We start from the raw sequence: 12503 nt of genomic DNA, 5'->3' as shown, positions 1-12503 counted from the left end.
TACCAATAATAACACAACAATACTTTTGTTTTCGCTGTGCGGTTAAAAAAAAAAAAAAAAAAAAAAAAAAACGCGTTGCCCTGGTAACGGAGATGAAACAAATATTCCCAGGAGGAGCGACGGGAACACAGGAGCAGGACACAATTCCCTCCTGATCCCACTTAGTAGTGTTGTCACACTCTCTTTTTCTCCCTCGCCCCTCCTGCTCGGCGCTGTTCTGCCTCTCTTGTCTTTCCCTCTCTCCCTCACACACACACTTAGGGACCACACTTTCTGCTCGCATAAAAAAAAAAAAAAAACTAGGTCAGATAATACAAACTCCTGAGGGGGTTTCTGTTTTGTCTCTTTAGGATTTCAGAGAAACTAATGGAGGGACTATTTTAGGGAGACAAGGCCGCATCTCCGCTCCCGTCTTCTCCTCCCCTGCTTTCTCGGTAAATAATCGCAGCGGCGTTTATGAACAAAGCAGATGCTGAGACGCGCTCGGGGGGGCGAGCTCTCAAGGTGCGTTTCGGCTACGCGGACGACAGCGTTTTCCACCCAGAACGTCCTGTTTCGCCCTGGCTGTCTCCATAGGCGGAAGTCAGGGGGGGGATGGGGGTGTCTGGAGCCCCTCAAACCTGGGAAACCTGGAAAGGTGTAGCTAAGAAACTTACATTTTGCTTTGCAGACTTCCTGTAAACTCTTGCTTTTGGATCAGGGCAAAGAGAGCAAAGAGCGTCTCCTTTTAACCCACTTTTTTACCCCCATAAACCCTCGCTTCACAGCGGTTACACTCTGAAACACATTTAAAGTCACTTCGCAGAGGCAACGCGGCCCAGAGTAGCATATTATATTATACCTGTATATTATATTCTGTACATATCCAGCTGTAAATTTAGTTCACAATACTAGTTATCTATATATTATACTCATAGGACAAATCTATCAGTAAAAATTCTGTTTATAATAGCATCCATCTCTATATTTATTCAGTAAAAACCCATGTCCCGTACTTATGGAACCACTGTTTATCCTACCGATCGTATCTCCCTTTGCCGACTGTGTGGGGGGGTCGTCGCCTAGTGGTTAGAGCAGCGCGCTTGCACTCAGAGAAGGATGCAAGTACCCGGTTCGATCCCCAGCGCCGGCACTCTGGGTCCCTGAGCAAGACCCTTAACCCCAGAACGCTCCCTGGGCGCCGCACAAGGCAGCCCACTGCTCCCCAAGGGTGATGGGTTAAAAGCAGAGAACAAATTTTGTTGTAATATATGTTTCAATGTATGTTTCAATGACAATAAAGAGGATATTACTATATTATTACTATTACTTGCCCGCTATTGCACTTCTGGTTAGACCTAAACTGCATTTTCGTTGCCTTGTACCAGTACCTGTGTAATGACAATAAAGTTGAATCTAATCTAATTAACCACGCTCACACAGCAACTGCTCCCTCGCTTTTCACATTTAAAAAGTCAGTTATTGGTACAAATAATGTGATTGTGTTTAAAAATGCATCTTGAAACAAACAAAACTTTCCTGATTTTATACATCAAGGTGTCTAAAAGTGACTTTGACAAGACGGTCTACTCTGCTTCAACAGATGCTGAAAACAGAAGGCCGCTCTTTGTCTATTAGCTTAAAGAATACTACCACAAGGGTTAGCTCATTTTGTTAAGGCCCCTTGAATGTGTGGGGTTAGATGGGCGTTGTGTTTGCAAATGAAATCTACAATTAGTTTTATTTTATTTATTTTATTTTACATTTAATGTGACCTTTGGCGGGGTTTGGGCTGGTGGAGGATGACTGAAACAAAACGCTGGAAATATTCACTGTGTGAAGGCTTGCTATGGCTGCAGGACTATCTTCTAGGAAGCAGGCCCCGCTGCTACCCACCGATTATTTTTACTGCTTTTGCCAGGGCAGAAGTTCACCCTAGAACACGGCTAACGAAGGAAGGCACGCTTTCATACACCGCAAACCTCTGACTGGTGCTTCATGGAGGCCAAGCGCCAAGATTTCTCACCATTTCAATACAGCTCATATTTTCAGATTTTAAGTCATCTCTGGACAAAAAGGAGCAACTCCTCCAATAAAAGTCATATTTTAAGCAAAAACCCTGTAAAATGTGTTATAATGTTGTTTACTGCAGTACACATTTTCCCTTACTTGCTCTCGCAGTAGAAATGACAGCTGGATGTGACCCCAGGAAACTGTCCTAGTTACTGGAAACGGTCTCTGCAGTGGAAACGCCTTTCCCATCACAAGGACAGAGGTGAAGCATTCACCCATGTCCAGTAAATTTGTTTAAAAGTGCTTTTCTGAACATAACCTTGAAGTACGCATTAAACGCTTTTCATTAAGCCCAAATTTCTGCATCCATTTTTTTTATTTTCTTGTCGTTCCGACATAATATTCTAATCCTAAACGTCCCGTTTACACTAGTAGCAAATAATCAGAATTAACAGGAATAAACACCTCAAAACATCGGTCTGCGTCACCAACCTATATAATGTGTTTGAGGCCTGAAAATAAATGAACCTTTGAGTAATATGCTAATTTATTGAGTACGGACTGTACGTGAGAAGATGGGTGTGTGTGTAGGTTGCAGCTCTCTCACCTCTGGCGTCGTCTTCTTGAACTCGCGGCTCAGGTCGATTAGTTTCTTCCTTGACTGTTCGCTCTCATCCTGTCTGTTGGCAAGCTGCGTGGCGGTGGCGTCTAGTTCTTTCTGCAACACAGACACGCGGTCGGGCTTTATTTTTCTACTTTGTGATGCGTGTGGCATCGCCGGTACCAAAGTCGTCAAAAATGAACATTCAGAAGCAACGCAAAATCCACCCATGCGTCAGGGAGGACCACCCAGAGGACACGCCACGACACCTTTCCCAGGGCAAAAAAAAAAAAGAACAACACAAAAAAGGGCAATGCTCCAGTATCTGCTACTGCCGGCTGTAACAGCTTAGCCGTCAGTCAATCAGACGCAATTAAGGCAGACGTGTAAACCCGTGTGGCAAGAGGCAGCCGTTTGTACAAATTCGAGGCAGTTTACAGCAATTATTGCCCGTCAGATCCCAGACAACTCCTCGGCTCTGAGTAACACAACAGCGGCGACAATTATCAAAAACAGCGTTGTCAAGGCCGCTCGGCGCCCCGCCTTTAACCGCGTCTATTCTGCATTGTTATTAATAGGCATTCAGGGGCCGTGTTCCAGACGGCGGGCGGGATTCTGACATTAACGACGCGTTCGAGGCTTGTACCGATCGTATCTCCCTTTGCCGACTGTGTGGCAATTGCTGGATTATGTTTCTCTTGGTTTCCTGCCCTCTCCTCTCCCCCCCCCCCCCCTCCTTCTCTCATCTCTGCAGCCTCTCCACAGATCATCCACTCACTCATTCAGCCAGCAGTTCCTCAGTTTTCAAGTCTACCCTACGCTGCGCGCCTCGCTCCTCACTAGCACCCCCTCCAAACTCCTCCAGCAGCCCCCCCTGTTAGGACGTCCACCCCTGAGAGTGATTAAACGCTGCTGAAGGGCCGTTATGCTAACTAACGCGCTAATCATTTAATACACACATTACCACAGGGGCCCTTGTGGCCCAGTCCGCTGACAGGGTCCCAAAACACACTCATGCATATATGCCCCCCCCCCCCTTCTCTCTCTCTGAAAACACACAATACAATCCTCTAAAGAAATGGCGTGATCAAGTACTAATTAGTAGATTTCCCCTCATCAGCATTAAGTTTAATTCCCTGGCCAGCCCTAATTTCTCTTTTATACTCAAACTAGGATAAGAAGGAGAGGAAAAAAAAAAAAAAAAAAACATGCATTCTTTGAGAGTCCTCCGCTACAGACTTTAAAGAGGCGCAAGATGTTGGTTACAAAAAAGAAAAAGGAAATTCAAAGTTGCTTACACGCCATCTTGCTCTTGCTGCCCATGGTGCAGTTGATGTAGCAGCCTGTCTGCCCGTGGCCATGGAGCAGCTGCGCTACGTGTAAGTGAATTCGAGCGTACGCGGGCGCTTGTGCAAAGCATGAGGAGAGGAGGAGCCTAACACATTTTTTATCACTGGAAATTAATTGCCAGAAACTAGGTGCTCCACTTCGTGGACGGAGATCGGAGACGGAGGGGCAGGGAATCGTGCGTCACAGTTACACTGGAAGACGGCGGTTCAGCAAGCTGTGATCCAGGCCCAAGTAAAAAAAAAAAAAAAAAAAAAGACTGATTTGTTTTAGGATAAACTCAGTACTAGGTGGTTAAATCAGATCTTAATTCAAATGGAATAAATCAGCCAACAATGTAGATTTAAGAACATCCCCATAATGCAGATATGCTGAGCTACAGATGTGTCAAACAGAGGAAAGATGCACCGGTCAGGCTTTTAATGGCCAATGCATATTTCTGTTTTTTTTTTTAGGTTTTGATAAGAGGAGGAGGTTTTTGAATGCAACAAACAAACAAACAAAAAAAAAGGAGAGATTAAAACATAATCCCTCCGTTTGTATCGAAGCCTTTATCTGATTTTTATCAAACTCCAAAAAGGTGTATTAAAGTTGGCGCCACACTTTGATGTGCTGATGAGAGAGAGAGAGAATGGTGGGGGGTCTTAGTGATGATGGATTTAATGAAGTGGAAAAAGTGAAGAAGAAAAAAAAACAACAACATCAGATCATCGTGCCGATCGCTGATCAGAGCCGAATCGAGTCGAGTCTCAGGCGCGCTCACATCGGGTTCCTCTGAAACGTCCTGGACCTCCGATACGTGGTACAAAACCTCCAGGGTCCCACAGAGAACATCACACATTAAAGAAATGGGTTGATTCAGTACCATGTGGTTATTTATATTGTCTTGGGTAAAAAAGAAAAAAAAGAAAAACGTTTTAAACCAAATAAGAGGCCCTTAGACTGAATCAGGTTATGACCATGTGGCAAACCATACAGCCAACATCAGCAGACCCGGGCAGACTTTACACCCGTCTTACCGATGGAGCGTGACATCCGAGGCTTTACTATCACCCCCGCCACACTTCATTCTTACACGCGTATTAGAAAAAAAAAGAAAAACACACAGGATTTTACGCACCGAGGGCTAAGTGGTGAGCGAATAGACTATAGTGTTTTCTCCTCTGAATGCCGTTTTTGTGTTCCCTGCCCTGGAAACAAACAGTGAAGCCCCCGTCCGATCTCACACAAATCACGGTTTTAATAAGGAAAAGAAAAAAAAAAAAACAGACACGTGCGTTTCCAAATCAGTTGTTTCAGCGTCTCTGTGCGTACCCCGGGGGAGGTTTTTACGAGAACCACGTCGCAGCCCGGCTTTCTTTATTCTCGCCCTGTTTGGGTAATAAATATAAGCTGGAGACCGACCCCCCCCTAATCTTTCTACAGTTCCTCAAACACGGATATTGATACGGGGAACATTAGACGTCCGGCTTATAAACACGCTTCCCTTTCAGTGAGAGCTTTTTATTTTCGCCCTAACAGCAGCTGATGGGGCGAGGAGTCAAGTCCTTACTTAAGACGTTAACTTCTGGCCTCCTGCATGCAGCCGTTCTCATACTTTTCAGCGTGGACCGCCGGGTGCCCACCGCTCCGGCTGACTGCCCCCCCCCCCCCCCAGCACCCGCTTTGGAGCCCATATCGCTGCCCAGGCTAAATATAGCAGATAGCTTAATTAACAGATGGCTAAACAGAAAGATGAAGACCTTTCATTTTTATAAACAGTGAACCAAGACGGGCCAAAATGACTTTGCAACGGCCCGCGAAAGAGGTCAAGAGGCCGGTGTTCAGGATACCCAAGACCAGTTTCTGAGAAGAAGATCAAATACAGACGGACGGACCTTTAATGAGGACGAGTTAAGTCATAGGAGGCCAGTTGAAATAGAAAGGTGACTGATTTTATCAACAGCAAAGTAAATAATCAGTCATCTGGCATCTATGATTTTTATTTTCCAGATTTCATATTAGAAGCTTTCCACGTCAAACTGAAAACAAATTAACAGTCTGTAGAGCGAGCGATTGGAGAATGAAAGTTTTCAGTAAACACCAAAGTGCCTCATAAGTCCTGTGTCTACTGAGCGCGTGACGTTTGAAAAAGTTACGGTTACAAGAACGCTAAAACGTCCCCTCATAACGTCCCAAGGGTTTTAAATCCACAGAAGGTCACAGGACGCTCAAAGTTTCCTCGGACCCTGCGGAGAGCTACGCTCTCTCGGCTCCGCCGCTCCACACTGCTGGTCAGACGGCTGAAAGAAAGACGATTTGGAGCTCATTGAAAAACTTTCTGATCAGCAAGAACACAGACAGCGGAAACTAAAGAGAACGGAGCTCAAGAACGAGGCCTCAATAGTCCGGGGCTCTGCAAATTAAACGTGCAAGTGATGGAGGAAGGCACAGAGCGCCTACAGTGTGGGGGGTGTCTCTGTGCTGCTGGTTTATACCAGATTATTACCACGTATCGCTGTTCACTCCTATTCATTTCCCTTTTCTAACATTAACATTTCCTGGAACTTTGCAAACATACTCAATATTCAAGTATCGCTGAATTACAGATACAGTTGGCGAGCTACAGGCATCCTGTCAGACTAACCTGCTGAAACATCTCTCTAATATATATATATATATATATATATATATATATATATATATATATATATATATATATATATATATATATATATATATATATATATATATATATATATATATAATTTTTTAAAAAGCTTTCCTTATTATCATAAAAATGTGATCTTTTTCACTCGGGGTTATAACCTAATTCAAATGAAACCCCAGCAGTATTTCTGAGCCGGACTACGGCGCGGTAACGTCTGCACGCTCTACTTTAGCAGCGGATGGAATATGCATGTGTGCAGGAGAGCATTAAGCGAGCTCCGGCGTGTGCGTGATCGCTGCAGCGGGCCCTGCTCGGCTCGGCCGGACTGGCCCAGAGCGGCGGTCCCCCCCCCCCCGTCCTGCTTCATTTGGTTGTCTGGTCAGCTGTAAAGACGATTGGAACAGATTGCCAACACTCCCTCGAGAGACTTCAACACCGACTAGGCCAAGAAGCCTCCCGCGCGGCGCTCTGACACGAGCGCACGCTCAGGCCCGCCGCCGTGCCTCTGCGAGCCCAGTTTTCCTCCTCTGAGCTCTGCTTCGGAGGAGGAGGTCGGCAAAACGTGCTCGGCCAGCGGAATCTGGCACGGTGGGAGCGCCGCTTGCAGCTAGGCGAGGAAGGCCGAGCATCTCTCCCGTCTACCGCTGCGAGGGGAAAAAAAAAAAAAAAAACACACCCGTGACTGCTAACAGTACACCCCAATGTACCAAGAGCTAGCTGAGCCTAGGTGTGTGTTTGCGTGCTCAGACCTCCTAATGAAATCCCTTCCACTCCGACGCAGGCAGAGAGAGAGAGAGAGGCCTTCTATCTGACTAATTCTGCCTAATTACTCTAATGAGCCACAGGTGATGATACAGTGCAACTGATTAATTAAATGGGAGGCCCCAATCAGGCACGTCTGATTATGCCAATCACATTGACTGCAGACTAAATGGGCTAACAGAAGACAGACGCACTTTAATTGGTATGAAAACTTGGTGGGATTCCTCCTGCCCTCGGCCGGCGGCGGCGGCGACGACGAGCCCGATAAGCCGCAGGAATGACAACAAAGTTATTGTTGTGTACACAGTGTGAAGTCACTCCGCAGCTGCCGTCTGTGCCGTAACGGCGGTCAGGAGATTCAGCTCGATCGCCTCTGAACGACGGTTCGGGGTAACGAAAGCAAAAAAATAAATAAAAAATCCCTCCCTCCCCCCCCTCACTGACGGCATTAGGCCAAGAGCTACCAGGTCACGGCGAGGCGACCATTGCTCCACAACGTAACGCTGACTTACTGTCATCTCACCATCACCGTCTGCATATATTGTTGCAAAACACTATAGATTAGACAACCCTGTCAGGGTTCCTACAGCATAAGGCAAGTTAAATTCAAGACTTTTTAAGACTTTTTAATGCCACTTGAAATAAAAAGTTAAGACCAACTTCACGATAAACAAGATAAACCTGGTTGCGACAACTTCACCCAAATGTTTATTTTAACATAAACCATTACTTTCTGGCCCAGTGGACATGTTTAAAACTTTGAAAAACATTCCATATAGGAAGAAAGCTTAAAAACACACAAATTACAGATACATTTTTAACAACTACTGAACTGAATTCACAAACTTTGTTTTGTTCCCTACTAAAATAAACTATAAATGAGTTTTAAAAACCCACAACATAACCAGTGCCAACTCTTTTTCGCAGCTATGGTCCGGCTGCAACAGTTTTTATTGGTTCTGCTATCGGGACACAACCAATAATTGTTAAATTGAGCCGTTTGGTAAATTAAAAAATTTATAATTGTGTCAATTATTTTACTGTTTGGTAAGGATTACAAAAATAAAATCCTATTTATGACCTGGTAACAATTTTAAGACCTAAGAAAGATTGATTCAAGACATTTTAATGCCAATTAAGGCCTTAGTTTTATATTACAGAATTCAATGCCTTTTAAGACTTTTTAAGGATCCGCGGGAACCCTGCCTGTAATCCAATACTGCTCAGTATAGAGGCTCTGTGGGCGTCACAAATCCAAAAATGGAAAAACAAGCATTTATTCACTGGAAATCAGACTGCGATAGGAACATTCGGCCAGCCTAATCACATGATTTTCTCATGTGGAGCATCCCTAAACGCTACTCTTTGGTGTGGATGCTGCTACTGAACAAAGACATCACAGTCAGCGAGGTGTTTACAACGAATAAAACAGAGGAAGGAAAAAGGTTTAAGGAGCCGTTTCAAAAGAAAACTGGATTTCAAAGCCGTGTCCGTGAGAGCAGGACTTTCAGCAAGTAACGGGAAGGCTGAGCAGAGTCCTTACAGCTTTCAGCCGGCACCAGGGTTCCGGCTACGCTGAAATTAGAGCGCTATGCTGAGTGAAAATACGACGCGGATGTTTGACAGCAACATAGAGAAGTCAATAAGGCTGTTAAACGTGCATCAGCGCGGCGATAAACCTCCCGGACAACGTCAAAGCTAGCACTAGCTCCGCCGTGGACATGCCTGGGCATGTCGGGAATATCCGGGAATCGGACATGTTGGCGGCCTTTTGGAAATCTAAAGAGTTAACGGGTTAGTTTAGATTTTTTTCCCCCCCAGGTGAGGATCTGTGAACTTACGACGCGTAACGCTCCCATTAACTGTAGCAGAAAGATGTCATATCACTTTGAGTTTATGAAAAGACTGGAACAATTCATAGAAAAACATTCGCTACTTATCAGCAGTCAATATGGATTCAGAGCAAACCGGTCAACATCGCTGGCCGTAACTGACTTAATAGAAGAAATAACCAACGCAATAGATAGTAAGAAACTGGCAGTAGGGATATTTATAGATTTAAAGAAAGCTTTTGATACAATAAATCATGAAATCCTACTTAAAAAATTAGAACGCTATGGAATTAGGGGAGTAGTTTCTGACTGGATGAGGAGTTATTTAAAGAGCCGGAAACAATTTGTGAAATTGGGAGATGTGGAATCTGATTGGCAGGAGACTGTCTGTGGAGTACCACAAGGATCAGTATTGGGACCAATTTTATTTAATCTTTATATAAATGATATCAGTAAAGTGTCCAATGCATTAAAATTTATCTTATTCGCTGATGACACAAATATTCTAGCCTCAGGAGATAATTTAGAGCATCTTCTCTCAACAGTCACTTCAGAGATTAGTAAGTTAAAGATATGGTTTGACCATAACAAATTATCCCTAAATTTGGACAAGACGAAATTCATGGTCTTTGGGAACTGTTATAAAAATATTGAAATTCAAGTTCAAATAGAGGACGTAACTCTAGAAAGGGTTTTTGCTAATAAGTTCCTCGGTTTAATAATAGATGACAAAATCAGTTGGAAACCTCATATTCAACATTTACAGAGTAAACTCAGTAGAAGTATATCCATATTGGCCAGAGCTAGACATGTATTGAATGCTAAATCACTTCATACTCTATATAACTCTCTGATTTTACCATATTTATCATATTGCTGTGAAGTGTGGGGAGTTAATTACAAGAGCTCTTTACATCCGGTAACCGTCCTACAGAAACGAGCCATTAGAATCATCCATAATGTCGGTTATTATGAGCATACAAACCCGCTCTTCATAATATCCAGAATTCTCAAATTTGACGACCTTGTAGAATTTAAAATGGCTCAATTTATGTTCAAGGTATCAAAGAAGTTGTTACCTGAGCACATACAGAGCACGTTTTCTGAAAGAGAAGGGGGGTATAACTTAAGGGGTCACTCAATCTTCAAGATCCGCAATTTTAGAACAACAAGGAAAAGCTTCTGTATTTCAATTAAAGGTGTAAAGTTATGGAATAAGTTACATGAAGATTTAAAACAAAGCAATAGTTTAACACAATTCAAAAGAAGGTACAAAGAGGTAATTTTCAATAAATATACACATGGAGACAGAAAGCAATAAGGTGTGTATTGAAGATAATAACTTGGTGTAAGGGTTTAGAAAGATAAACCAGCATAAAATGGGAAAATGTATAGGTAAATATTAGTAACTGTTACTTCAAACTGCCACTTTGATTTTGATTTTTTTTTTTTATGACAGTAGGACTCTAAAGTCTCAAGTGTTTAGGGGTAGGAGTTTATAAGTTCTCACTTCTTCCTACCCCGTTTTGAGCATGATATGTTAACTGAAACAAAAAATCTGTATTTTCTCTTCTTTCTTATGCACTTCTTGTTACTGTGCACTATTTTATTTTTATATTTGTATCATGTTCGAATAAATAAATAAATAAATAAATAAAAAGTAAATAATGCACCTTAGAAAATGTTTCCATGAGACAAAGCGCCACGTTAGCAGGTATTAATCCACATTTCATAAGTTCGGTGCCATTTTACTGAGCCGAGCTACGCTGACTCAGCATCAAACCCTTATTTGGAAAATATGCCGTCTCACTCGCAGTCAGCCGATTGGCCGAAGGAGACGGATTCATACGGTGGACACCAGACAGCGGCAACAAGTCACCTGCCTGCGGACGCGTAGCTTTGACTGCGTAGGCCGCCGGCTCCGCGCTCAGCACAGGTTTTTACATCTGGACCTCTAAATTTAACTCTCACGTCGCAAAATAACCCCCCCCCCCCCATTTAGGAGCGGTTACCATAGAAGCCCCACTACAGAGGAGACTTAATATATGAAAATAAAGACGTCAAGTTTTATTACAAAGCGAGGAGCCTTTAACAGCCTTTGTACTTGGCATCATGACACAGATGTTTAAGAGACGAAGGTTTTTTTTGTGTGTGTTTTTTTTTTTTTATCCTGCCAGAGCAGTCACTAATCTTTCCTTTCATCTCCAACATGTCTGGGGCTGTTATGTGGTTATGATAGTAAACAGTAAAGGCGTCTGGAAGGATGTCTTATCTAAAGATCTACGAAGCCTACCTTCCGACCCCGCCCCCGCTCTGTCACCCGGCACGGCGCTCCGTCTCCCCCTCCTCGGCTGGCTGGCAGGCAAGCGGGAGGAGCCGTGGGCCGGCGGTTCAGTCAGAGAGCGACAGCCACGCTCGCTGCGGCGGCACGGTACACGGCCGCGGATCGCAGGCACGCCCCCTCAGAACAAGACGGCAGCCGAGATAAGAGGCCGCGACCCCGCACGCCTGCCTGCCTCTGACACGGCAGGTTAGGGGAGCTTTAAATATGCCGCTTTCAAAAAAAAAAAAAAACCACACCGGGGTTTCTGAGACGCAAGTCACATCCTCCTGAATCTCCGTTTTAGCTTTTTCTTCTGCTACCCCCCACCCCACCTCACCTTGGAGCAAAAGCCGCAAAAGTTTTCACGCCGGCGCCATAGTTTCAGTAGTTTCAGCGTAACTACTGAGGTATGAGCGTTTGTATGCAGAGCGGTCGGGGCGGGGGGGGGGGGGTCAGCCTAACAAGACGCCTGTGCTCCCTGAGCGTTTTGCTCCTTTTCTTTTTTTTTTTAACACAGATCCATATCTACCAACAGCGCGGGGAGCTGTCAGGACTCACCTCGGCGGCGCTGACGCAAGCCTCCCGGATCAAAAACAGCCTTTTTACACCGCCGCTTGGTTCGCATCGATCCGTGTTTCTCTGCGGAGAGACCGGCTGTTGTTTTATCTCCCCGACATCCAGAGCCTTAACTCTCTTCAAGCTCACCGAGAAGCTAGTCATTATTTTTGCCTGACCTATTGTCTGACAAGGGGGGGGGATTGGAGTGGGGGGCCTAAATACAAATATAATGAGACTAAGATGGTTTCTGGGCGTAGTAAGGAAGTGCGGCTCGCTCGGTCTCGTTTTGGCGAGTTCGCATTTCGCTGGAGGCCTCGTGTCACAGAGGGCGAGCGGAGGGCGGCGAGCGCGATGGGAGGAAGAGGGCCGCGGCGATATGCCGGGGTGTAATGCGCTGGTGAAAGGGCAGGATTTTTCATCCCTGCGTTTACAGGGTGG

At 44.6% G+C, this 12503-nt stretch overlaps 1 protein-coding gene across 1 annotated transcript in view; it reads right to left on the bottom strand.

The window, feature by feature from the left end:
* cux1a (cut-like homeobox 1a) overlaps positions 1-12503 on the bottom strand; it is a gene marked incomplete in the record, with an annotated part of 82915 nt that overhangs the window by 55305 nt on the left and 15107 nt on the right. The window contains 1 exon segment of the mRNA XM_036149824.1: positions 2600-2710. Within this exon segment, the coding sequence (XP_036005717.1) occupies positions 2600-2710 (111 nt within the window).

This window comes from Fundulus heteroclitus, chromosome 18 (genome assembly GCF_011125445.2).
Source record: "Fundulus heteroclitus isolate FHET01 chromosome 18, MU-UCD_Fhet_4.1, whole genome shotgun sequence".
NCBI lineage: Eukaryota > Metazoa > Chordata > Actinopteri > Cyprinodontiformes > Fundulidae > Fundulus > Fundulus heteroclitus.
This window is presented reverse-complemented; position numbering and strand designations above follow the sequence as displayed.